Raw genomic sequence first — 25,900 nt, 5'->3', positions numbered from 1 at the left:
TATGGGCCCCGTTGGCAAGATGGTATCCGGCGGCGTCGTCGTCGTTGGTACCCGTACGCGGACCAAACGCTCTTTCTTTCTCTTACCGATTCTTACGAAGACTCTCTGTTCACGTCAACTTTGCGCGTGGATCCCGCGGGTGCGGTCATGCCTACCTCATCCATGGGCCCCATAACTGAGAATAGTGTGGCGTGACGTTTTTTTGTTTTATGTGGGACAGAAAACAATATTATAATAAATATAATATTGTATTTTATTAAATTACAATATAATGTTATATATATTATATTAAATTGACATTAGTTGGATGATCAGCACGTATTATATTAAAATGGTTTGGGTACCAACACTCCCCATGGACCGTAGTGTCACTAAAAACTCTCTAGCTAATGAATCAATTATTCAATGAGATCGGATGATGATATACCATAAGAAATCATGGAGGTGGCCCGTGTCCACAATGGATTTGATGTAAAACATCATACCTTTTAGATCTTCCTTGCAAGGATGACAACAAAATAGCAACTTCTGAGACCAGTTTCATTCACAACAGCAGATCTGCTGGTATATCTTCCTTCTGGGATCTCATTTTATATTTTTCATGATCAAACGACACTAGCAATAACAGTCCATGACCTGCACTTGGACAGCTCTTGAGATTGAATTAGCCATATGTTGATCATTGCCATCAAAATTGGGAAAACTAATTTGATAACTTCAACAAGTGTCTTTTGATTGCTTACTTCAACCAAATAAACGTATTACATACCCAGACTGACTCTTGATTGCTTAACTGGGCAGACAATGCGCAAACACTGGAATGTCTCCTCATGGATGAAGTACAAATGCCATGATGATATCATTGGGACTGAATATGAGGAGGAATTTCAAGCTAGATGCAGACATGAGGAGGAATAAGCTTCCCTGGATTCATGATATCGTTGGGATCTAAGACCGACTTTATTCTTTTCATTGTCCTCAATGCCCCACTTCCAAGCTCCTTTTCCAGATACTGCATACTCACGGGAGAACAAAGAATTAAAAATGTTAAAATAATTAACACAGTTGATGATTATTGCGTTATTGCACAAACTTGCGCTGCTTGAGTTTCTGTTTGGTTCATGCAGTTAAGCCATGAAAACTAGACAAAGGAGGTAAATAGATGCATATGTATACAACATGATCACCGGCTATTTTCATGAACTTCACAATAAGAATGGAATGCAAGAAATCTCTACAAAGTCTGGAGATATAAAGTTATCTAATGCACTTGGACCGCAGCCACATGCATGGTAGGAATTGTCACCTACAACTTCTACGATGAGTATTTGGACACTACAAGTTTAGAAACTTTGGTCATTGTGTAAAAGTTCCTGAATGGTGTGACAATGTCATAGAAGTATAGCACAGAAAGGCCAGAAGAAAGAACTTTTGCATATCAGAAAAGAAACCTACCTTCATTTTCCCTGTACCAACACCATGCTCTCCTGTACATGTTCCTGTCCAGTAAAAGACAACTAAAGTTAAGAACTACACAAATACTGAAGCAGAAGTCAACATTGAGATATAGAAACAGTTATAACTGGAATATGTTTAATAAAAACAACTGGTGGAATCTCTGACACAAAAGCCAAGTACCATAAGATTTCTCGGGCTAGAAACATTGCTATTTGTAGATGACTTAAAATACCTTGGTACAAAATCATATAAAAATTAATAGACAAATTTGAGACACATGTTAGGCTACCAGATTCCACTTCTTTATCAAGAAACTCAAATGTCATGGTTATGATGCTTGGAATAACAACATAGAAAACTAGAGGGTTTTCTGGGTTTAAAAAGCTCATACATCAAAATTTATGCTGCCAGTAGACCAATAAGAGGTGAATCATCTTGTTTAGTAACTGCATACGATTAATATAAATGGTTTGAAGTACTGCAGCAAAACATTATTACTTGAAATTAAAGTTGACTAAGCATATGGTGATGATCAGATAATGTCCATGCTCATACTTGGTTCTTTTGCACCATGACAAAGACTACAAGTTTAGCAGACAATATGATTGTTTTTTTCACTTAAGTTTCAAGAACAAGTATTTACTTTACTCAAATTCAAACACAAATCCCTTTGTTCCTTTCAGGAACTTCCAGCAAAAAATTCTCCAAAATTCAATTTCCATGTACATATGCTCGAAATATGGTCCACAAGTAAATATAATATTCTGACCATTACCATTTTGGGCTTTTTAAAGCAATGATTGCAATGGCAATCAGCACAAGTCAGCACGAATTGGAAATGTACAATGTCAGAAACCATGCTTGAGGTGCTGACATATGGCTAGGCCAAATTTAGCAATGTCAATAGGCATAAGGGCACAACATGGCATGAGATCATGCAATGTCAAAAAGGTATCAGCACAACCCCATGCTACAAAATGGAAATCCTTGATGCAAACAATCATGAACAAGTTGTTGATTCAAAGAATCATGAACATGTTGATCTGATCTTCAAGCATTTATTGCCTAAGATAATAATAATACAATCTGGTCTCCTCCAGATGTAAACATGAATGTTAAATAATCAGGTAAACCACCATCAAAAGGATCCAGCTAACCTCTACTTCAAATGAACTCAAATTTAAGAACATCTAGGACTAATAGGAGAATCACTTGTAACTCAAACAATTATATGAAGCAAAGGCAACACAGTTTGCTACCCTTTTTTGCAAATTGATCTGTGTGTTCTTTGCATGAAGAGAAAGCGCTGAGCAGATCTGATTTTTGACTCCAGAATATAGTTCAAAGTTTCAAACCATGGTTTGCTGTACCAAAGCAAACCACCCAATAAAGGCAGTAGATACCAGTCCAACAATGGACTAGTACATGGACCACCAGATACGTGGTCTGTACCGATTTGTCACGGCCTTAGCTGGAATTGCCTAAGGCGTGAGGCACCCTTGCGGCCAAAGACGCGAACTTAGCTTGCGTTGCCTAAGTCGCGAGTCACCCTTGCGGCAAAGACGCGAACTTAGCTTGCATTGCCTAAGTCGCGCTTCACCCTTGCGATATTGCTCCGTAAGGATCAGCCCACTTGTAACCTCTCGCAGGTCCTGAAGGACCTGTAAAAAGAGAAAGTTGATTAGTTTGAAAGAACGAGTGACGGATAAGTCCCGACATCTCACGAAAAGGGGAAGCTTTACAAGCAATTCAGCGAGCACCTTGCGTGCACAAGAGAAAAGAGGGAGAGGGGGAAAACAAGGACTTTAGAGGGTTGAACGAATAGTTGCAAGTCCACAAACAGTTGCTCACCGGGTGCCGGGCACGACAACAAGTTCCCGTCAAGGTAACGTGCGAACTTGCGAAAGGTTGTTCAACGCCCGTCATATATCCGAAGCCCCATCCAGCCCTGTGCCACCTAAGGGGTTCCTAGGGGCTGAGATGGCTGACGTTTTGGTGAGCGGAGGCAGATTCCAGAAATCAGCCCGCGGCACACGAAAACGGAGCTGTTTTGGGGCTGTTTTGCTCGGTTCGGTGAGCGGTCGCTTTGTAACGTTGCAGCGTGTTCGAACTTACATTTTTACAAGCAAAATGACCCAAAACCAAGACAAAACATACTGCCAAGCAGCTGTACATGAAGGTGTGAGCGACGAACGGTTCGTTGAACGGAGTTGTTGTGGGTGCGCGGCAACCGTTCGTGACAGGTTGGTAATGGTTGAAATCCGATCGTTACCGACTGGTATAGGTAGGTAACGGTCAGATTTCGACCATTACTAACCAAGGGCAGAGATTGCCCTATTTCAAATGATCAAATTGATCATTTGGACAGTTAGAAAGGGTTTTTAAACCCTTTCCTCCCCCCTCTTTCAACTCATTTCACTCTCTCAATCTCTTCAACTCTTACAATCTCTTCAACCCATTGAGCAGATGCAACAAAGCCTACATGACATAGACATGGAGCGAAGCTCATCGTATTATGAAGAATTTTACGGCCAACAACAATACAGTGATAGTTGGTTATACTTTTCTGAGCAACAATACGTTGATCGATCTTATAATACGGAGTAGCAGATCAATGGCGAAAGTAGATGTTCCAACATTATTCTCCATGCTCCGCACCAATACATACCACAATCGTACTTGCCTCAAGAGCCGTCTCAGACACGTGTGATCCACGATGATCAAACTACGACCATCACCATATTGATACACCAATAGCATACTGTGTATCAATATACTATGTTTTAGGATTAATTTTAGGATTGGGTCCAACAAACATATTAAATTGATGCATAGATACATAAGATCGAGGACCTCGATCTACCGCCAGTGGAGTCCCGTCATTCTTTTTTATGGTAGAACCATGTATATCCATTGATTGATTACTTAATTCATTTAAACCTTAAAGTTTGAGTTGTTTTAAAAAAAATCTAACAATTCAAATCATTTCTTAGTAGATAATTCAATATTAACAAAAGGACGGTCTAGAATATCAAAGCTACTCCTCAAAATTCGAAAAAGATATATGTCACTATTCATTCCTAAAATAGATTATTTTTGCTAAAATATACTAAATTTATATTTATTTTAAACTTTGAAACCCTAAAATCATACCATCAATACACCCTGACATACCGACGTACAATACGTCAGTACACCTCGGTACGTACCGTACCGACACATGGTCGGTACACCGGTACGGATCAATAAAGCAAACCTTGGTTCAAACTTATAAAAGTTGTATCTCTCTCCTACAAGTAGCGAGAACTATCACCTCTGAGTTAAAATATTTTTATAGTGACAAGGAAATGACAAACAGTAATGCATGAATGTTATTGACATGGAAATCGAAATGTATCTGTATTGTGCACTATTATTTTACAATTATGTGAAAGTTTTCAACCACCAGTTCCAGAAGGAAATTAGATGCTATCTCAGCAAAAGATATGAAGCAAGTTAGTGGACATGAATTACAGCCAATCAACCACTAGGTAACCAGAGATGTAACTGCGGCAGCCATCTCTCTGATAAGAATGAAATAAAAGGCTGAGGTCCCAAACAGAAGCATCAGAAATATCAAGCCTCAACTAGCAAATCCAATCCCCATTTTCATAGATAATAGGAATATAAAATCTATTAAGGAATAAAAGGGTTGTAGGTGGGCCAAATTTCAAATTTCAAATCACAAAAATGGTAAGCAGATGATAACACTTACTAGTTAGTTGTTCTTGTACTATACTTGTAAACATATACTGACCACAAAAAGAAATTGCTAGATTAACTGTGAACAAGATAAACAATTGAAAACCACCATGAGTCTAATACAAATTAACAAGAGAATAAAAATGAAACAATTATTTCTTTATCACAATTTTAAGATAAAATCCTTCTACATTTCTCAGTAGAATCTGATTCTGAAAATCTGTAATATCTGAAATTACATAAGTACCTTCCAGGGATAAGGCAGTGTGAACCATAAAATGGTTTAGTCTCTCTGCTTCTTGCCGTTGTTCTTCTTGTTCTGGATCAAACATAATAATTGTGTGGAAGTTTCCATCACCTGCGTGAGCTATGACCGTGCTGAGGGCACCAATGCAGCATGTCAGACATCCGGGAGAGAGTAACTACCTACATGTTGAATTTAACAAAAAAACTCTTCCCAAACGAATGATTTAAGAATCATATTTTGTTTGATTTAAAGTTTAATTTATTCTAAATTGCCTGAATAATTTCATAATGACATACCACAATAGTGATGATGCATCAAGCTCTTGCTTAGATTTTGATATACATTCTGCCAACCTTGATAAAGGAACACAGACATCCTGTATAAGATGAAAATCAGTAGGTACATACAGCAACATCATCTGCTTGAAACAAAAAATATTTTGATGCATGGGGTAACTGCTTGTCTTGCTAAGTAAAATGCAAAAGATATTTTTATACATCCAAAAGATGTACAAACATGAAAAGAATAAGCATCTTCCTTGACAGGTCATACTGTGATGAAAATAAAGAAAGGTGAGACTCTTAACAAACCATACAATTACCCATAAACTTTTGCTTGCACATGGAAGATTAAATTTGAGTTGTGAACAGGTAGGTTGGAATGTCAACACATAAGACTTGATTGAGAAGATTACTACCATAACCATGTTGATTTTAAATGACACGATGAAAAATAAACCAACAATGACAATAACAAGATTGAGATGGTTTAATAATTTATATCAGAATAAGAGATTTCTGTGGCAGCTCAATTCTTGTGTCGAAATTTCAGAAAGGTTATTAAAATAGTTGAAGAGCTAGTAAATCAATGAAAGTTCATGTATCCCTACAAGAGAAGAAAAAAGAAAATTTACTGGGCACTAGTGAAATACTTCATCAATTGTTCGTTCTAAAACTCTAGATACTATAACATACTTTGCTCATTTAAGAAATATATGATTACTTAGGACCTCTTATGCAGATTAGACATATTTGTTAGGCATGATTTTGACATGTTTATTAGGTAAAATAAATTACCAAATTTGATGAGAACTATTTATCTTCACCACCAATGAAATCTTAGTTCTTTTACCAAATGGATAAACTAGTAATTAACAAGGAAAAAATAAAAAGCTTATACATTGATCCAAGGTATGCAATTTTGAATAATATCGTTCATATTGGGCGGTACATACCGGCTCATATTGGGCGGTACGTGCTGGTCAACTGATCAGTACACGGACCGCCCATTACCAAACAAAATATATATAAATATATAAATATATAAATATATATATATATATATATATATTTATTTATTTATTTATAAAAGGCGACATCGCCCCGCGTGGGAGAAGGAAAAGGCGACACGACATCACCTTTTATAAAAATATTTATATAATATATATATATATAATCTTATATATATATATATATATACCGAGCGATATACCGAGCGGTGTACAGTATCGTACCGTACCGAGCGAATGTCGAAACTCCGGTACGGTATTTCAATCCTTGCATTGATCATCTGATCTTTCAAATGGAAATTGCAATTTTACTTATGCCTATCATAACCAGATATTTTCAATCAAAACTACAAATTCTAATCGAGATGCAGCAGAGAAAAAAGTTTTAATTTCCCAACTATTTAGGTTCAACACATGAAACTTTTCTCATTATTGAGCACTATTCAGGATTTTCAATCTAACAAACTTTCATTAGGTTAATGATACTAAAAGGGCATGCATCAGACAACAAACCGTGGTCATTGCTTCATAATTATTAGGTGCCATTGCAAAGCAAGCCCAAAGCGCCTCCTTTCTTATCTGCATGAAAAATACTTCAATGAGCTACTTGAACTTTGTTGGGTTGACCTAAGCAAGATAGTGTACTCAGATAATTATCATGGATAGACCAGCACTTTTAAAACATGATGGTAACCTATAACCATTAAAATGAAACCTAAAAAATTGAGCTTGTTTTTAATGAAACTCAATAAACAAATTTAACCCTGAACAACTGATCTTTGTATCTAAGTATACAAGGACTTCCTGAAGGAATTAACCATTGTGCAGAGATCTGGTAATGTGGTGGACAACAAAATTTCAAGAAAGAAAAAAATCATACAATAGAATTTAAAAATATTCAAAATATCTAAGCTGAAAAAACGGAAGGCACATAAGCCACAGAATAACTATTTGAACTTACTATATCATGTATTCATTAATCAGCCAAGGAGCACAACACAGTGTTAATGTCCTCTGTACGACGCTGATCAGCATAGAGGCATGCACCATAGACAGTGACACACACTTTTTAAATATAATTTGCCATTGTACATAGCTGGCCATGAGAACAGCATGTTGAGATAAAATAATAATTAAACGAAGTTTATGAATTCCTCCAATCTGGACCAAATGGATCAATGCACAACCCCTACCCGTGGATCTCACAATCAAACACTAACACCTTCAGAAGAAAAAAAAAAAAGGTACGAACATTGATTGCACTCAGATTACTATACATTAAAAGAACTGACCTTCCAGAGTTCCTCTTTATCAATGGCATTTTCCACATAAACAAAATCAGATCCATTATGTTCCGAAACAATCTTCTGAACAATCAACGTCTGCTCCCGTGCATATGCTTCTGGTGATGTGTAAATGTAAAAAAATGTGTAAGCAAGGAACAGCTTAAGCCATATAACTGAGAATGACAAATTATTCTGGCATCTATTCTATCATAAAGAGCCTTCCAGATGCCTGATTTGTGAAGCATGAAACTGTTACATATGGGAGCAAAAGTTTCTAACTGCACTTCACTTGGTTCACAACAGAGTTTTTTGGTTGGTAGCACCGTAGCAGCATATATTAAAATCTTGGTCTGGTGCCAATACGGTTGATGGCCAGACCAGTACGGTACCAGTATGGCTTGACACACTGATGTTCGATCCAGGGCAGTACTGGTAAATCAGTAATGCACAGAAAGAGAGTGAAGAGGGAGTGAGGAGATAGAGGATAAGGTGGTGGAGATGGAGGAGAAGAGGAGGCAATTGTGACAAAGGTAGAAAAGGCAAGAGAAGAGAGAGAGAGAGAGAAGACAACTATTAACAACAGTCAACAGTTTATAAAAAGTTTGACAAAAATTAAACGGACCAGTACCAGCACCAGAAAGGGTGTGTATGGTACTGGTGGATCACATGCACACAAGATGGATACAACCCATACCAGGACAAACAGGGGAAATCATCTCATCTGCAACCCCATTGGGTACCATCCAATAAATGCCCATAGTATGGTTAGTACTTTAAAGTTTAATCCATAAGTAACAGTACACTGGACAACGAGTTACAGTTGATATCTCCCTGATGCATCAACAAAGCAAAGCTAATGCTTACAAGACATGAAATGATTGATAACAGCAGCAACATCATTTTGTAGGACAAAAGCAAAATGAGTTCACAAAGAATTAAGGAAACGTCAATACTACCGAAAAAAATAAAAAAGAAACAGGGAAATAATGCAAAGATCCAAGGCAGAACTGTTCTTACTATTAGTAACTATTCTTCTATCAAAACAAAACATCCATCAGGCTCATACGGAAAGCAGACCTAGGATGGCAACACTCATTTAAATGAGATTTGTATATTTATGGTCAAAGTTAAATAATTTACAAATATTTCATAGCAAGGTTCACCATACCATGGTATACCGCTCCATATGAGCGGTATATACCAGTCCGACAGACGACTAGTACGAGAGGTACATCGGGTATACCAGTGATTTAAATAGGCACTCTGGCAAGGTGAAACGAGGCCCGAGCGCCTCATGTGTACTAGGTGGCACGCTTCAATGAGGCACCTCATGTGTGGACTAGGCCCGAGTGCCTCATGTGTGGACCAAGCGCCGGGCACTTCAAGCGAGAGCCCGATTCAAATAAGGCAACTGAACCAGACTTTTAAGTCTGGTTTGATTCAACAGTAGACTAACGCAATTTCTTATCCTCAAAAGCCACTCTTCACGCCCGCGCAACCCCGAGCCAACCCTAGCGTTACTTCTGCCTACGTCGCCGACACCGACACTTTTTGTCGTTGCCTCCATTGCAGCCGTAGCGAACTGAGCCTTCCTTTGTCACCGATGGACGGGTCCGACGGCCTAACAAGAGCCCGTAGCTTCCTTCCACCGCCACTCCATGTGTAGTTCCTTCCACTATCAAGGGAGAGGACCACAGGTTCCTCCGCCACCGACGGATGCCCTCTGGAGCTTCCGCTGCTACCATTCGCAACTGAACCAGACTTTTGAGTCTGGTTCGGTTCAACAGTAGACTAACGCAGTTTCTTACCCTCAAAAGCCACCCTTCACGCCCACGCAACCCCGAGCCAACCCTAGTGTTACTTCTGCCTACGCCGCCAACACTGACGCTTTCTGTCGCTGCCTCCGTTGTAGACGCAGCGGACCGAGCCTTCCTTTGTCACCAACGGACGGGTCTGACGACCTAGCAAGAGCCCATAGCTTCCTTCCGCCGCCACTCCATGTGCAGTTCCTTCCACTGTCGAGGGAGAGGACCACAGGTTCCTCCACCACCGACGGACGCCCTTTAGAGCTTCCGCTACCGCGGCTATCTTAAACGAATCTTCCATGGTTGCTACTACCAGCTTCTCACTACTATTGCTGCCACTTTCCACTATCGGTTTTCATTGTCAGTGACCCTTTAATCCCCCTCTATTACTGTTAACAATTCTTTTCTTCCCCTCTAACTACTGTTAACAGTAGATTTTTAATTTAATATCATATTTTTATTAAATAATCATATTTATTAATTATATTATATTTTTTATTTTTTTATATTTTAGAGCACCTCACTTCGCTCGAGCGAGCATCTAGCGCCTTGGGCGTTTTGGGACCCTAGCGCCTAGCGTTTTTTAAATCACTACAATATACCCTGATGTACCATGTGTTGGTATTCTCGGTAAGACTTGGTACAACTCAGAACATACCGTACCGACTATTGGTCGGTATACCAGTACGGACCGGTAAGACAAACCATACTTCAGAGGCTCTACCAAGCACAAACAATATGAACTTTGTTATAGACTCTGCCATTGGTCCACAAAAGAGTTGAGTCACATTAAGTCATAAACCAACTGAATATCCATGAAAAGCAATCATAAAATTTATGTCACAATTATATAGTTGAACTGCATAGACTTTGCAAAAAGAATGAAAAGAAACAAATAACAAGGAAATAACTTAAAGTACCATAAATGTGTCATAAATTTCTGATGTAACAAAAAGAAAACTAATAGAAGTGAAAGATCAGTATTTTTAACAAAGACAACATCAAAACTGCAGTCACCCGAAAGAAAAACATACAGATAACAGGGATGAAGATAGCCAATGATCATTGTGCTACTTGCTTCTGTGAAGATAATGCTCCAGATGTGATAACTTCCAAGTTTTCCAATTCAATGTGATAGGATTGCAAAATATGTTAACATAAGTATCTACAGAACTGATTGGTAATCTATATACATTGTTGAAATAGAGGAAAAAACTAAGAGGGAAAACATAAGCAAGCCAATCAAATCAAAAGAAGAAAATGACAGGAAACAGTAATGCTTAATGTACATTCTGTATCTCTGAGAGCATCCATATAGGAAATACAACCAAATATTTAGCAAGCATAAACATATTTTAGTCTCAGCCTTGGTTATCCATTTAGAAAATCTTGTTATAGTATTTTTGTTTTGACATATTAATTATAATAGACGTCAGAATATCAAATGATCATCTTAATGCTGTTAGATTTAGTGCTGAATAATCCAGTCCAAAAACGTAGCTCAAACTAAAAAAAATAAGAATTACATCTGTCTCACCTGTGCCTATAAATTCAAACATTAAGGTGGGAGCTTCAGGTAAGTTTTTCCCATTTGCTATGTTAATTGCCTTTACTTGAACCTCATCCAAGAGCTCCACCCTTGAGACCTACTTATGGAGGAGATGAACTTTAGTAATACAAGTTGGACAACATATATGCATATTTCAAGCACCACTAACATCTGAACATACTCATATATGCATAATGCACATAGGGCATGACATTCACTTGATAAATCTGCACCAAAAAAGAAAAAAAAAAAAAGCAAAAAAAGAGTATATTCCAATTCCCCATGTCAAGGTCTTCTTGGCCATACCTCAGGTTGTGCAGCAGATACTGTAGAAAGTAAAATGTACTCATCTGATGCAATTTCATCGGAACTAACTAATGAACTTCAAAATTTTGCAAATTTACAAAACCCAATTTTTAGTTTGTATTTTTCCCATTTGGATCACCATAATTTTCATGAAGTGATGGCCTATGTCAGCATTTGTACAAATAGCAAACAGAACCTTCCTTTTAAAAGACTATGGACGAAGAACTCGATCCTTACGAGTTAGTTGTCAAGGATTTCAGAAAGATGTTACCATGTTCAGCTCATAATACACTATTTGTAGTTCCATAGGTCACCATACTGGCCGGTTCCAAGATATCTTATCTGATCCTTATCCTTACAGGTACCAACCAAGGCCAATCTAGTTTCAACTGATTTCCTCGCTTTGTTGCTACATCTGAAATTCAGAGTTCACCACACAGCCTATTTAGGCCAAATCCAATTGATATAACAATTTTAAAAAAGAAGAAATCGACCAATTCTGTGGTAGCAAAAATTTGCCTATAAATTGTTCAAAGTTGATTATATACTTCATTGTTTATACTCGGTTACAATACATCCTGAAATATTGGATATCAAACACACAAGTCAACTGCATATCACATATGTAATAGGTTGTACCATAATCATAAGCACAACACCACTGCTTATTATAACATCATTGAAGATGAAAAGAATTCTTAAATCAATCTATTGAATTGAAGTTCATACTATGAAGTATACAGAAACATCTCAAATGAGAGGCTAAGACATGAGAGTAAAATGACTTGTGAAGGAACCAAGAAACTGTAGGATGGGATGAACCTTCTCAGGTGGTCATATTTTGGAACTGGAACACGTCATACACAATGGCCAGTTAAATTGGATGTACATGCATCAGAGGACGTCACAAAAATATCAAAAATGATGTTTACATAGGACAAAATCTAGCTCGAGTATTATCTACAAACAGGAAACAAGTGGCAGAAGGTTTTTTAAACTGGTCAGACCTTACCAGTATGCCTGGACTGACAGAAAGCCACTAAATGAACCAACCCATACGAAGCTTAAACCTGTTCATAGTCCATATGGCCCCTTTTATTATCCTTAGAATCAGGACCAACAGAAACATCTTAAGACAAAACAGAATCACTGTGCTCTCTTCAGGGCTGGACTGTTGTGACTGTGCAAGCGGGGTGACATAATGCCACGAAAGGAAAAGAGAAGAGACGAGGAAGAGGAGGAGAGGAGGAGAAAAGGAGGTTCTTTCAGCTATCACCTCCAGATTTATCTCTGGATCAATCTTTGGCTTTAAGCAAAGAAGAAGAGGAGAAAAATGGGAAAAGAAGCAATGGGTCCTCTTTTGGCCTCAAACTTCACTGATCAATAAGTTATTGTTTCTTCTTCCCTCATGCTTTTATTATTACTTTTTTCTCCACTGATGCTGACCAGTACAGCAATATCATAACAATTTGTTGACCTTCTGGTCAATGGTATTGACTGATATATAAAACCTTGCTTCAAAGTAATCAAAGTTGCAACACAAACAAAACAAAGGCAGTAAATTTAAATAATGTTTACCAGCATTTGCATGTGGCCATGTCTCCATGTGCCTCACATTTTTTTTTAATAGAAGTATCACGATATCATCACATAGTTCCTCATCCCTCCTAAGTAATTCCCCATTGTTTATGCCCTTCCACACCTTAAAGTGTCAAACAAAACAAGCATTTTCACCAGGCAGAAAGTCTAAATATTTTAAAATAATCAGAATTAAGGCTCACTTGCAGTTTTTGTATCATACACAGAACACACAAGAGAAGTCCCAGCAGAATTTATTTCTTTAAAGTCCAAGAGGAAACATAAGTTAAGGCCAGTTCTCAAGTGAAGCAGCCTTAGAAAAAGACAAGGCCAGATGTTGGTCAGGCCTCAACCAATTTCGACCATTACATAAGTTTTGGTCCAAAATTAGTCGCATTTGATCATTTGGTGAAAAAGATGAATTTTAGCCAAATCATTTAGTGAAAAACTAGCTATACAGTTTTGCAAGTTGTCAATTTCAACTCACTTATTGTGCTTGTCCACTGAAAGTGCATATGATTACCCAAAAGTCTGCAAGTACTTTTGCAGCAAGTAGCTTACTTGCAAAGGTTTGGTTATCTGCAAGTAAGTCATGTATAGATGTTTACATGCAACAACATCCCTACATACCACAAGTGAAATTGCAACCCTAAATACCACATGTTGCACCTGCAGATTGGATTACAGATTTAAATTGGATTTGGATATCTCCTCTCCCCTCTCACGCATTGTCTCCTTACACATTGTCCCCTTCCCTCATCTACCTTGATTCACACAACCACCACCTCCTCCTTCCTCTTCAAGCATTGGTTGTTGTCTTCTCTACCTTAGTTGCAACTGCAAGTAGCAACTATACGTGAAGCCGGAACAGCATGGCCTGCAACTGTTACTAGCAGCATTTACTTTTACTTACAACTGCTGCTTGCAGGCAATTTCAGTTGAAGCAACCAAATATCCCAAGTAAAAAGATAATGATTTTGCTAGTATATAAAATTGATATCGAGCAATCCTGAATCATATTTCATCCGTGACATACTTAAAGAAAAATATCATTGGTGCTCAATATAACATAATGGAAGCATATAAAAATTCATCAACCATTAGATAAGCTTATAACAATCAAACACATTTGTCTAATTATTTGTTAACATAATAATAGTGAATATATTATTCACAATAACAAATACGATATCTTGTGCGATAACAAAGTGATACATATTAGCTGTTTTGATAAAGTAGAAGATTCACAAGTCATGGCTTTACCTGTATACCGGAAAGCATTGTGGCTATGGCAACATCAGCAGCATCCTTTATCGTTTGAAAATTGCACATAGCTACCTAATGTAGCACAGATATTTTATGGAAAACAGAAAAAGGATATCAACAATTAGCTCAAGAAAAGAACCTGAGATAGGTCAATATCAAACACATTAAAATAAAATACAGAATAACCACTAAGTCCAAAGCACAAAATATATTCATGAATAAAGTGTAGCATAGTTAAGTAACTAAGAAGATGACAACAAGGAATTATAGAAGAAACAAAAGGTAGAGAAGCTATTGTTTAACCACACACACACACGCACAAACACACCAAGTAATATATGGCCCATTTAATTTTCCTCAGCGTGGTCCATACTAATGACTGTTGTATCACCCAAAATGGTATGGGCGGTACATACTGGTCCAAGCCTGGGCCAATACGTGGACCACCCCCATTTCAAGCAGTCTAGTTAAAATAATAAAAAAATTGAATGCGTGATGGGGTCGTGTCCAACTTGGCATTAAAAAAAAGCCAAATTAGGGCTCGCGAACTTCTCGCGTACGATGTCACTGCGTTTGCACCGCTGCTTAAACACTGCCATTGCTTCCCAGGTCACTACTTCTCCTCCTCCTCCTCTTCTATCTTCTTCTTCTTCCTTCTTCCTCCTCCACCGCTTCCTATTCTTCCTTCTTCCTTCCTCCTTTGTTCCTCCATTGCCCCTTCCTCTTCCTCGCTGAAACACCAGCACATACCGGCTTATCATGTGTCGGTACATCGGTATTAACTAGTATATACTGGTCCAAATAATCACCGAAACAGGTCCGGTACCCGAAACGGTGAACTGTGGTCCATACTAATAAATTTTCTTTCATATACCCAGGCAAGCATCTAGAGTTTGATTTTTTTTTTTACAAGCTTCAGCTTATATTCTATCATGATTCTAAACTATTAGTAAAGCTGACTAAATAACAAACCAGTTCAGTAGCAAGTCAATAAATAATGCATTGGTCAGACCATTGTACACTTCAATGAAATTTCACTAACAAGAACTTATTTACCATTTACCCGTCAAGGAATTATTACTATGTTAGACACCATTGGAGCTTTCATATAGTCCTTATTGTTTAAAGACCATATGATATTTTCATAGAGAATAAGAGTACTAGCTCATTTTGCCCAAACTACCTTCAAACTTGTTCAGAGCCGAAACATAAGATTCTTGAAAATATCAAGAAGTTCACAAATCAGAAAAAGCATCATAAAGCGCATACAGTAACCGACATCAGACAATACTTTCAAAGATAGATAAAAGAATAAGGAATACCACTGAATGCTGAGGAAGTCTTTGAAGACGCAATGTAACTTCTGTAATTATACCTAGAGTGCCTTCACTTCCAATCAACAAGCGAGTCAAATCATATCTGAAATAGTAAGGGACAAAATTAACAACAAAACTTGTTGGACAACCCTTTTATGTGTAATTTGTATTCGCTAGAGAGAAAGCATGCATAGACAATATTTGACTATGTGCAAGCACATGGCTTCTTAGGGTTGTTATAATCACAACGGAAAAGGAAAAATAAAAGCCTCTTTATAATCGATACATGTATTTTAAAGATTTTCAAAATACAAACAGTTCTGGATATCTTGATAATGGATATAAGACCAACACCAATAGGGCCCAGAAATAGCAGGAGCAAACAAAAAACATTGGGCATGTCAAAATGTTTGAATCATGGTCTGAAATTCTGGTACCAGTTCTCATACCAATCACAAGGTATGCTGGCATACTGAATCCGTACCGACAAGGGGGAGAGGAGGAGAAGTACCAGACAGGCTGCCATGAGTGGATCTATAGATGAGAGAGAATGAGAGAGAGAGAGAGAGAGAGAGAGAGAGAGAGGGAGAGAGGGAGGATATTAAAAACCCTACGGCACCAAACTGAACCAAGCAAGAAATCCCTGGTCCACGTGCAAGTTCAAGCCCAACCAGTAAATACAACCTGTTATGTATTGGCCCCGGTGAAATTTGAAGCCATACTTTCAACTACAGAAACAAACTCATTACTTGAAAAGACAAGGATGTATGTATTGACCTCCCCAAGACCCATATTGCAGGAAGCCCCATACCCCCCTTGTTGATGTAGGCATAGAAAAACTCCAAGAATTTATAGCCTCTCAAATCCTGATTGTTGCCAGATTAAAGACACAGCATTCAATTGATTTTTTGTATATATTTAATTAGTTAGTCAATGCATGGTTTTGTATCCTACATCATTTAGCTTTAGAAGTTCCTTTGATGACAACAGCTACAGATTTGGCACAAAACAGCATAAATTTCAATCATCCTATTAAACTTAACTTGAGTGTTCCTTGGAAGGAACTCTGAGAGGTCTACAGGTCCTAGTAGTGGAGAGGTACATTAATCTTTGTAAATGACCATATACTATCAACTCAAACATTATAACTCTTGCAATGAGTGCCTTAATTCTCCCTTCAAGTACAGAATTGTGCTTGTCCTAGGTTTGTACCAGTGTCATGGATAGCAAAGCATTATACAAACCATGTCTAAAGGGAATCAGGGCTCAAAGAATCCAACCAAGTAATTATCACTCTTGTTTTCTACATTTTAGCCAAAGGAATCTACAACATACCCAGCAGCACTCTTCCGAGCTCGTGAACCAGTCTTGATGATCTCACCATTTGCTAGAACAACCTGCAACAAAGACAGCAGCTTGGAAAATGCACCATCTTGACCAAAATATAAAAGCAAGTAACTACCTGAAGATTGATGACATTGTCTCGCATTGTTCCATACCTAAAAACTGATAATTAATCAACTTTAACTAACAATACAGTCAGCATACATTTATCCAAATGGCAAAACTTAGCTTAATGTATCAGTAGACACTGCTGAAAGCACAATTCCATTAACCAAAGTTTAACAGAAATACCTTACAGCTAAAGAGCCAGAGCAACGAGTAGCACACATGCCTCCTATAGTAGCCCCAGGACCTGTATGCCAAGTGGTTAGATATTAGAAACTAAGCTACAACACCCACAACAAGATTCAGGGAACATCAGAATACTTCTAATCCTTGTTCCATCTATAGGCTTGGCTTTAGGAGCTAAGCTACACTGAAGTTTAAAAATGTTTAATCACAGTGAATCAACCTTCTAAACTGATCATGAGTCTATGGGCAATAGACAGCCAACAATATAATTTAAACAGCTAATAGACCTTAGAAAAACATTAAATACTATTATGCCAAAAATCATCTCCGGACTGGAACTTAAGGAAAAGGGAATACAAGGTCAAGAAAGACATGTCTGATATAGAAACATTCATTCATAAGTTAAATAAACAAACAAAAGACCATCCGTCTTCCTAACTAACACAAAAATCAATATGCACAAAGCTCCAGATCTTCTTGATAAATAAGCAACCATCATAAAAAAAAAATGCAATCACATCAGATATTATTTTGAAAATAGTAATGCAACCACCTTAAACAATTCTACAACAAAACTGAATCAGGACATATTACATAATAATTTACAGAAACATTTGAATGACTTGAAACTCAACATTCCAAATGAAACCAATTGTACATCTTCACAACTACGACACTGAGTAAAATTATGGCAGAAAATGAAAAGAATAAGGTTCCTTATGTGAAATCATGTAAATTGCACTATCATGCATATTGCCTAGTATGATCATGAGTTTTGAGATTTTTTAAATTTTATTGTCAGGTTATTTTTGCCATTGGGAGGGAACTTCATTTCTGCAATAAAGATTGTAATTACCAATTTTATAGTCTCTTTCGAAGCCTAGGGATATTTTGGATGATTGAATAAGCTCACACTACAATCACAAGGTGGAACTTCCTTCCTACCTGATAGCCATTGAGACTTTTAAAATCCCTTTTGTCCAAAACACATGGCATCTACACTGAAGATTTCACTCTTTTTGTTGATTACAACGCAAACAAGCAACTAAATTTATCTTCTCTCTGGTCGCCAAAAAACAAAATAAGAAACTTAAAATTGTTCTTTGGTCATGTTCATGAATTCAATGGATTGGATATAGGCTTTAGTAAGCCACTATACAATATTAAGCATTAGATCCCTGTTCAATGAAAGAGTACAACAGGACACCTCACTAATTCCTAGGTGTCCAGATACAGAGTAGCACGGCATACACAGCACAGAAATGTGAATAAAAAGGATGGAAAACTAGGAAAGAGGAAGGAGAAGGGGAGAAAATATTCCAAGTTTTACTAAACACAATTGAGCCTAGTTCCATATTGGCTAAAGATTGAGATTGACGAGAATTCTGGGCAGTGATATTACATTTATAGTTGGAAACCAATAGAAACAACACCTTCTAGTCCAGAGGTTTTCATTAAGAAATTGCTGAGTACTTATATCTATTAAATGGAAGCACATACTAATTCCACATCCAGATGCATGAGATATACCAGAAACAAAGTTGTTCACCAAACAAGATCCAAATTAATAGAAACAAAGACAGAGTAGGAAGACGAATATTTAGTAACCTGGGTCAAGTGGGAAGAAAAGGCCGTAAGGCTTCAAATACTCATTCAGTTCAATCCATCCAATCCCTGGCTCAACAACTATATCCAAGTCCTCAACATTTAGAGACTTAATTTTCTGTCAAGCATAAGATAAAATGGTCATATGAAAAATAAAATTAAATGCCATTATCTGTAAGAAAGATCATTCCACTTTGAACATAATAAGTAGTGAAGCATATAAAGATGGATATGAGAAAAGCCTATCAGCTTCAAGAAACCACAAGGTGAAGAAGGCTACCTAACTATGTGAAGAGTGGAAATTATATCAAAAACATAATAAACATGTCATGGAGGTTGTACATCTATAAGTTCTATTACAGACTCTTTCTCTTTAAGTTCTCAGAAAAAATAGCTCCCCAGCAGCATTGAATTACTATGTGAGAAATTCTGGCATATTTTAAAATAGTTTCAATCACTTAACAAGGTTTTCGATTCACCCACATTGCTAGGAAGACAAATCAAAAGGAAAAAAGGAAAAAGTGTGGTTAATAAATCAAAGTGCAAACATTGAGTCAACTTCTGTGGAGGCTTTAAAAGACTATCAGGCTTAGCTCCCCTCTAGAACATAATCAATTAAAAAATATATAAAGTCTGACTATCACAAAAGAGATGAACAAACACAAAACAAACATGAACCAAAAGGGAAAAAATTAAAGTCACTAACTAAATCAATTCTTTCAGTGAAAACCGATAAAATCCAAAAAAACTCGATCAACCATCCCCGCAGCAGAAACTGAGCCTGGATATATAACTATTAACAAATCTGTACAGAATGCATCTTCCTTTTAGAAGTTCTTTTATTAGAACACAAAAAAATGACATTATTCTCTCCATAAGAACTTATCTGAGAAGAAATATAAAGGCCAGTGATCACACCATTTCCTAAGATGACATCCCTTGGTATCACATTCTCCATAAGTAAACCAACCATCATCATGGTTACCTTATTGAGCGTAGCTATAAGTCTATAACCATCAGACTTGTGCCTATAAATAAGATCAGCTTTGGAAGTCCTTATTCTTGAGGTTTCCAGTATGGAATGGATCAGACTCTGACCCTGCTCAAAGTCCATCAAGCTAAGGCTTTAAAAGTTAGGATCTGCAGTATATATTGTGTCCATGCAATCTGGTCCATAGGCTAAAGGAATACTAACGTCTAACAATACCTATCTTTCCTGACCTAACCATGCTAGTAACAGCAGGGAAGAGAATCCAAAGGAACACAACAACCCATGTTTTTAGACATAATTTAGGACAGAAGCACGATGGAAGGTACTGTAGCTTATAACTGTATCAGATACTATAACATCTTTGTACGGCAGTTCCGTGAACATTAAATGTAACCAACATATATGATTATGTAATTGGAACTAATATCAATTAATTTGAGTTAAGAGTACATTATTATGTTATGGCACTGCTGCACTAGAAGCCTATAAATATAGAAGATTGTAAACCTCTTGGGCATCACTCAGACCATTTTTCTCAAAATTTTCAACAATAAAGCCTCTATATTTCTTTACTTCTGCTCTTGAGAATCTACTTATAAGCAACAGTTAACGGTTAGGTACCCGAGCAAGCAAAGACAAAAGAACCAGGAAGCTTCTGCATGATCAGTCCTCCAATGCTCGATGTTTAGTTGACCCTATGCGACATTGGCAATATGATGATCAAAATGCATGAAATGGCATTGATGTAAATAATAATGCAAGCTTGGGGCAAAACTCCATAACCACCCACTTACAAGATGAATAATATTTTATGCCCTTATCCCATCAACCTTCAAGCACCAATGCCACAGCTCCATCACAACAGTGTTCCAGATCAGCCCGGAGCAATGTCAGCAGCAAGCTAACAATTTCATCAGCTGAATTTTTTTTTTATGAAGCCTCAAAAGTCAAAATGATAGAAGATTGAATTTACTGTCACTTCAGTTACAGGGCCTCAACAACTGAAGGTATAATTTCTATAGGACAGCTGCAGAAGAATGTAACTAATCCCTGAATGTTTGGCTACAAGAAGACATGCTAAAGGATGCATTACTTAAAGATCTAATAACTCCTAAAGTTTTAGAATGATCAGAGGTTGATCAATCATTAGATCAATGACTTAGACTCAGCGATTTAAAAAGGCGCTCGGGCGCTCGCCTAGGCACTCGGGCGAGGCGAGGCAAGGCCCGAGCGCCTCGCTAACCTCCCAGGTGGCGCGCTTCAAACAGGGGCCGCCTGGGCGCTCACCTGAGCCCAGGCGCTCACCTGAGCCCAGGCGCTGGGCGCTTCGGGCGAGCACCTGGGTTAACCAAGGCGACCGAACCAGGATTTTAGGTCTGGTTCGGTCCTGGTTCGGTCTCTGATGGTTAGTTGGTTCAATCGAACCAACTAAAACCGATATAAGTGACAACTCAACCCTAACCCTAACCCTCGCCGCTGCCGCTCCCGATCCCGATCCCGCTGCTCGCCGCTGTCGCTGCTCGCAAACGTTGCCACTGTCGCCGCTCGCGCCTCTTGCTGCTTGCCGCTCCTGCTCCCGCTGCCGCTGCTCGCCCCTGTCGTTGCTCGCAAACGCTGCCGCTGTCGCCGCTCGCCGCGACCGCCGCCGCTGCCGCTTCCTCTTTTCTCAGTCAGCAGGCTCAACACCCCTTTACACTTCCTTTTAACAGTATACATATATTGTATACTGTTAATATTATTAAGTTTATTTAAAATGATTAATTTTCAATACTGTTAATAGATTAATAATATATTATGATTTTGTATCTTAGATTTTCTTAATTTAATAGCATATTTTTATTTAAAATTTTAAATAATTATATTTATTAATTATATTATATATTTTTTATATTTTAGCGCCTCGCTTCGTTCGGGCGAGCGCCTGGGCAAGCGCCTAGCACCTCGGGCGTTTTTGGACTTTGGCGCCTTTTGGCGCCTAGCGCTTTTTAAATCACTGCTTAGACTCTAATAAGAAACAAAACGAGTAAAGATTGGCAAACAGAAAAAAGTAATTATGTGCAATACCTTATGTCTACCTGAAGACCTGAAGATGGATTCCATAGGAATCAAGCGATGTTTTGATGTTGATGATATACAATTCCAAAACTGTGACGGGATTTGATTTCTTAAATTCAAAAGACATAATAAGCAACAACATCCTTCCTTAGCATGTCGAGAGGAAAAGGAGGACAACAAAGATCAAGGACACGATCTGGAGATATATTCCTGATCCACTATCATGGAACAAGGAAGATTGGAGGGGCAAGGAATAACTCACAAGTGGATCGGACCTAATGTGACCCACCTAGGGCCAACCAAACCAAGACCTTAAAAGTTGGGAAACTAAAAGAGACTTGAGTCAAATGATGCACACTTTCAGACCATAGACAATATGGCAGCAATAGCCCTCGTTTCTAGCCTTAATCATGATACAATGGTAGGGAAAGGAGTCAAATCTAATCCTGATCAATTTAGGACAGCAAAAGCCCCTAATTTTGAGTACTAATTCAGGACAGCAAGATAAAAGGAACTATAGTGGATATTGTAGTGTTGCAGACTTAATCGAATACCATTTCTAGTAATCAATCAAAACAGTATGGTACCAATATGCCGGATGGTATACCGACCTATAGTGTCTAGTATAACAAAATAAAAAGATACTAACCAATACCAGCCAATATAATCCTGTATTGGTCCTTAATCACATCTTGTAAATATTAATCTTGTTTTGCAATTGGAACTTGAAGCTTCATTCCCAGGAACCATAAGACTATACCAATTACAAGTTGAACTTTTGACACTCTCAAATGCAAGTTGTAAAATTCAAGATAACATTATGCATAATCTATTCAGTTTGGGTACAACTGGTCGATTAAAACAATAATTTGATATGGACATTTCCTGTTTCAAAACTTTTCAATTTGTGTCAAATACTTGTGGACACTTAAACATGTGATATTTGTGTAGCATGTGCAAGCAACACAGGAAACAAAAGGTACATGTGCTTTCTACTTCAAAAAGTTCAAATTTTGATTTTGAACACTAAAAATATCATAAATGATGCTTACTTTCATCAGTGACATATCAATGCATACACCTCCATGTGGGGCTAAAGTGTGGCCCTCAATTGAAGTAGCTCCTCCATATGGTACTATAGGAACCTGCTTCATTTAAAAACCTCAATAGAAGCTTAACTAGTATACTCTAACACATAAAATGACTTGCCTCAAGTGAAATTTTCAATCATGAATCAACTTGATTTATTTGGTCGTTATTTGACCTTTGAAGTGTGCATTAACATCTTGATAATGGAAGGCACTTATTAGACATGAAATGTAGTCAAGCACCAGGGTCCAAAGGTGAATGATACCTTGTACTTATTACATGCTGCAACAATTTTCTGTACATCATCCTGTGATCTGCATTAAAGAACAAAATGATTTACCTTATCTCAACATTCAAAAATTGAAAAAGAAGTATAAAACTTTGACACGCATGCATATTCCAGCAATGTTCAATTTTGACAGCAAGAAGCATGCAAAATCTCAGATCAACTGCTTTAACTAACTAACTCAACTTCAATTTTCAATTTCAATCAATAGTGTCTAAACCTGAAAGACCATATGACAATATCTCTTTCTATCTCTAAAAAATGAGATCAAGATGACCTCACACTTTGTTACAAACGATAATATCTCTGTCTCCTCTGCTTTCTAGCTCTGTGCATTCAGTTTCAGATGTATAATATAAATCTATCCTTCATGAATCTATCTCTGCTTCATCACAATACTAGGAAAAACACAGAAATATTCTGCACATAGAAAGAAAAAAGAAAAGGAAAGATGCAGCTAACGAAGCATCCGTGGTACAAATGATACACTCCATACTCCATAGACACAAAAACAACGATAAATATTTTAAATTCTTCTTAATCTCGTCTTAATCAGTTTCTTCAGAAGTAAATAACTTCCAATAAGTAGACAATGATGTACTTCAACCTTACAAATGCTAATAATGATTCCTACCCTGGGAAAACGACCACATCAGGAACATTCACAGATCTGTGGAAGCTGTTCTGCGGCTCCCCATGAAAACGCCGTTCTTCATAGTCCACTGTCAGGTTATCCTGTGCACCAATCACCACCGCAAAGTAAATCCATAACCTCCAAAATCCAAACACTCGCAAATATGTATTACTTGAAGAAAATCTTTTAGCTCTTGGATGAACTCCTCGGGCGCCTCCCGACGAGCACCCTTCACCACTAATTCGGTGCTATCCTTCCCTCCAACCCTGCATCCATGCAAACACAAAGGTCGATCCACTCCAAGTTATCGAAAGAAAGAAAGAAAGAAGGCACAAGAGGGGACTGGTGGCGGAATACCGGAGATCGATGCCTGGGTCGCAGAAGGAGGGGACGGCAACAGGATGGAGATCGAAAGCGAGGGCAGCGCCGGCGGCGACGGCGAATGGTACGAGACCGCGCGACCAGGCGAGGAGGCGGTCCCCGGAGGCACCCGATCGCGGGGGTTGGGTGGGACCGGGAGGGAGAGAGGCGCGGAAAGGTCGGCGGAGGTGGGGTTTGGAAGCGATGCGAGAGAAGAAGGTAGAGAGGAACGCCATGAGTGTGAAGGTCCACAGCTTGGCAGTCTTTACTTGGGATTATTTGAAGTTAGTAGTTTCTGTATATATATATATATATATATATATATATATATATTTATTTATTTATTTATTTATTTATTTATTTATTTATTTATTTATTTATTTATATATGTATATATATGTATATATGTATATATGTATATATGTATATATATATGTATACATATATACATGTATATATATATATGTATACATATATATATACATATATATATATATATATGTGTATATATATATATGTGTGTATATATATGTGTGTGTATATATATGAAAAAATAATACTAAATATCTTATAATAATGTGATAGTAGTTATATATAAGTTTGGATTAGTTTATTAGAAATTAACTCGTTAAGTTACACTCAATTACATATGCAATCCAAAAATAACCTATTTAAAAATTTAATCATCCTAAACTCATAAGAAATTAAAAAATGATGCTATAGTTTACAATAAAATTAACTTGAATTACACAAGATCATATATTCAAAATAAAAATATTTTATTTTAAGAATTAATCATCCTAAATTTATATAAAAATAAAATTTATATTAAACATATTAGTATCTTATCCTAGTAATTCCGAAGAAGTTAGGATAGATTTGATAAAAATTCAAATAGTTACATTCGAGTTAATTATAGATTCAACCAAAAAATATCATATTTCAAAAATAATCATCCTAAATTAATAAAAATAAAAAAATTAATACTAAATATATTATCATCTCATCTTAATAGTTCTAGAGAAGTTTAGATAGGTTTGATGAAAATTCAACAAGTTACACTCAATTCCTGATTTAACCTAAAAATACTCTATTTGAAAATTTATTCATCCTAAAAAATAACATTAAATATTTTAGAATCATATAATTATAGTTTTGAAAAAGTTTGAATCAATTTAATGAAAATACTTTGGTTATACTTTAATAAAGTTCGACTCGATTCATTGTTATTAAACCCGACCTAATCTAAATAGACCTATCCTGAAACGTGATGCTCAAATCAAACTAGACCTACCCATAGATCTATGGCTTAAAATAATTTGATTGAATGACATTATCGAGATTTTAAAAGAAAAACACGAGCTCTCGGTAAAAACTATGGAAGTATCATCTTGTAAAAGTTCAA

General features: G+C 37.2%; 1 protein-coding gene across 2 annotated transcripts; it reads right to left on the bottom strand.

The window, feature by feature from the left end:
• Nucleotides 1-653: 653 nt before the first annotated feature.
• LOC135585831 (D-lactate dehydrogenase [cytochrome], mitochondrial-like) lies at nt 654-24,774 on the bottom strand. Of its 2 annotated transcripts, XM_065168331.1 has the most exons (18): nt 24,493-24,773; nt 24,308-24,401; nt 24,136-24,236; nt 23,481-23,529; nt 23,179-23,271; nt 19,084-19,198; nt 17,476-17,536; nt 17,303-17,339; nt 17,176-17,237; nt 15,847-15,943; nt 14,522-14,596; nt 11,363-11,471; nt 8,027-8,136; nt 7,248-7,313; nt 5,743-5,822; nt 5,447-5,577; nt 1,456-1,499; nt 654-1,012 (listed from the first exon to the last, which is right to left on the bottom strand). In XM_065168331.1, the coding sequence occupies exons 1-18, from the start codon at nt 24,729-24,731 to the stop codon at nt 893-895; spliced, it is 1,683 nt and encodes a 560-aa protein (XP_065024403.1). In that variant the 5' UTR covers nt 24,732-24,773; the 3' UTR covers nt 654-892. The 2 variants fall into 2 exon arrangements, with proteins under 2 accessions (XP_065024403.1, XP_018674065.2); XM_018818520.2 differs by lacking the exons at nt 654-1,012; nt 1,456-1,499 and adding an exon at nt 5,197-5,249 and having other exon boundaries at nt 24,493-24,774.
• Nucleotides 24,775-25,900: the final 1,126 nt, after the last annotated feature.

The sequence above is a fragment of the Musa acuminata genome, chromosome BXJ3-9 (assembly GCF_036884655.1).
Source record: "Musa acuminata AAA Group cultivar baxijiao chromosome BXJ3-9, Cavendish_Baxijiao_AAA, whole genome shotgun sequence".
Lineage (NCBI taxonomy): Eukaryota > Viridiplantae > Streptophyta > Magnoliopsida > Zingiberales > Musaceae > Musa > Musa acuminata.
The sequence above is the reverse complement of the archived record's forward strand: the minus strand, read 5'-3'. Positions and strand labels throughout refer to the sequence as shown.

Coding starts and splice junctions, on each gene's coding strand:
- LOC135585831 (XM_065168331.1), bottom strand. CDS start 24,731: ATGGCGTTCCTCTCTACCTTCTTCTCTCGCATCGCTTCCAAACCCCAC. Junction 7,314..8,026: donor ATAAAGAGGAACTCTGGAAG/GTCAGTTCTTTT, acceptor TTTTTCATGCAG/ATAAGAAAGGAGGCGCTTTG. Junction 5,578..5,742: donor GATGCATCATCACTATTGTG/GTATGTCATTAT, acceptor TGGTGCCCTCAG/CACGGTCATAGCTCACGCAG.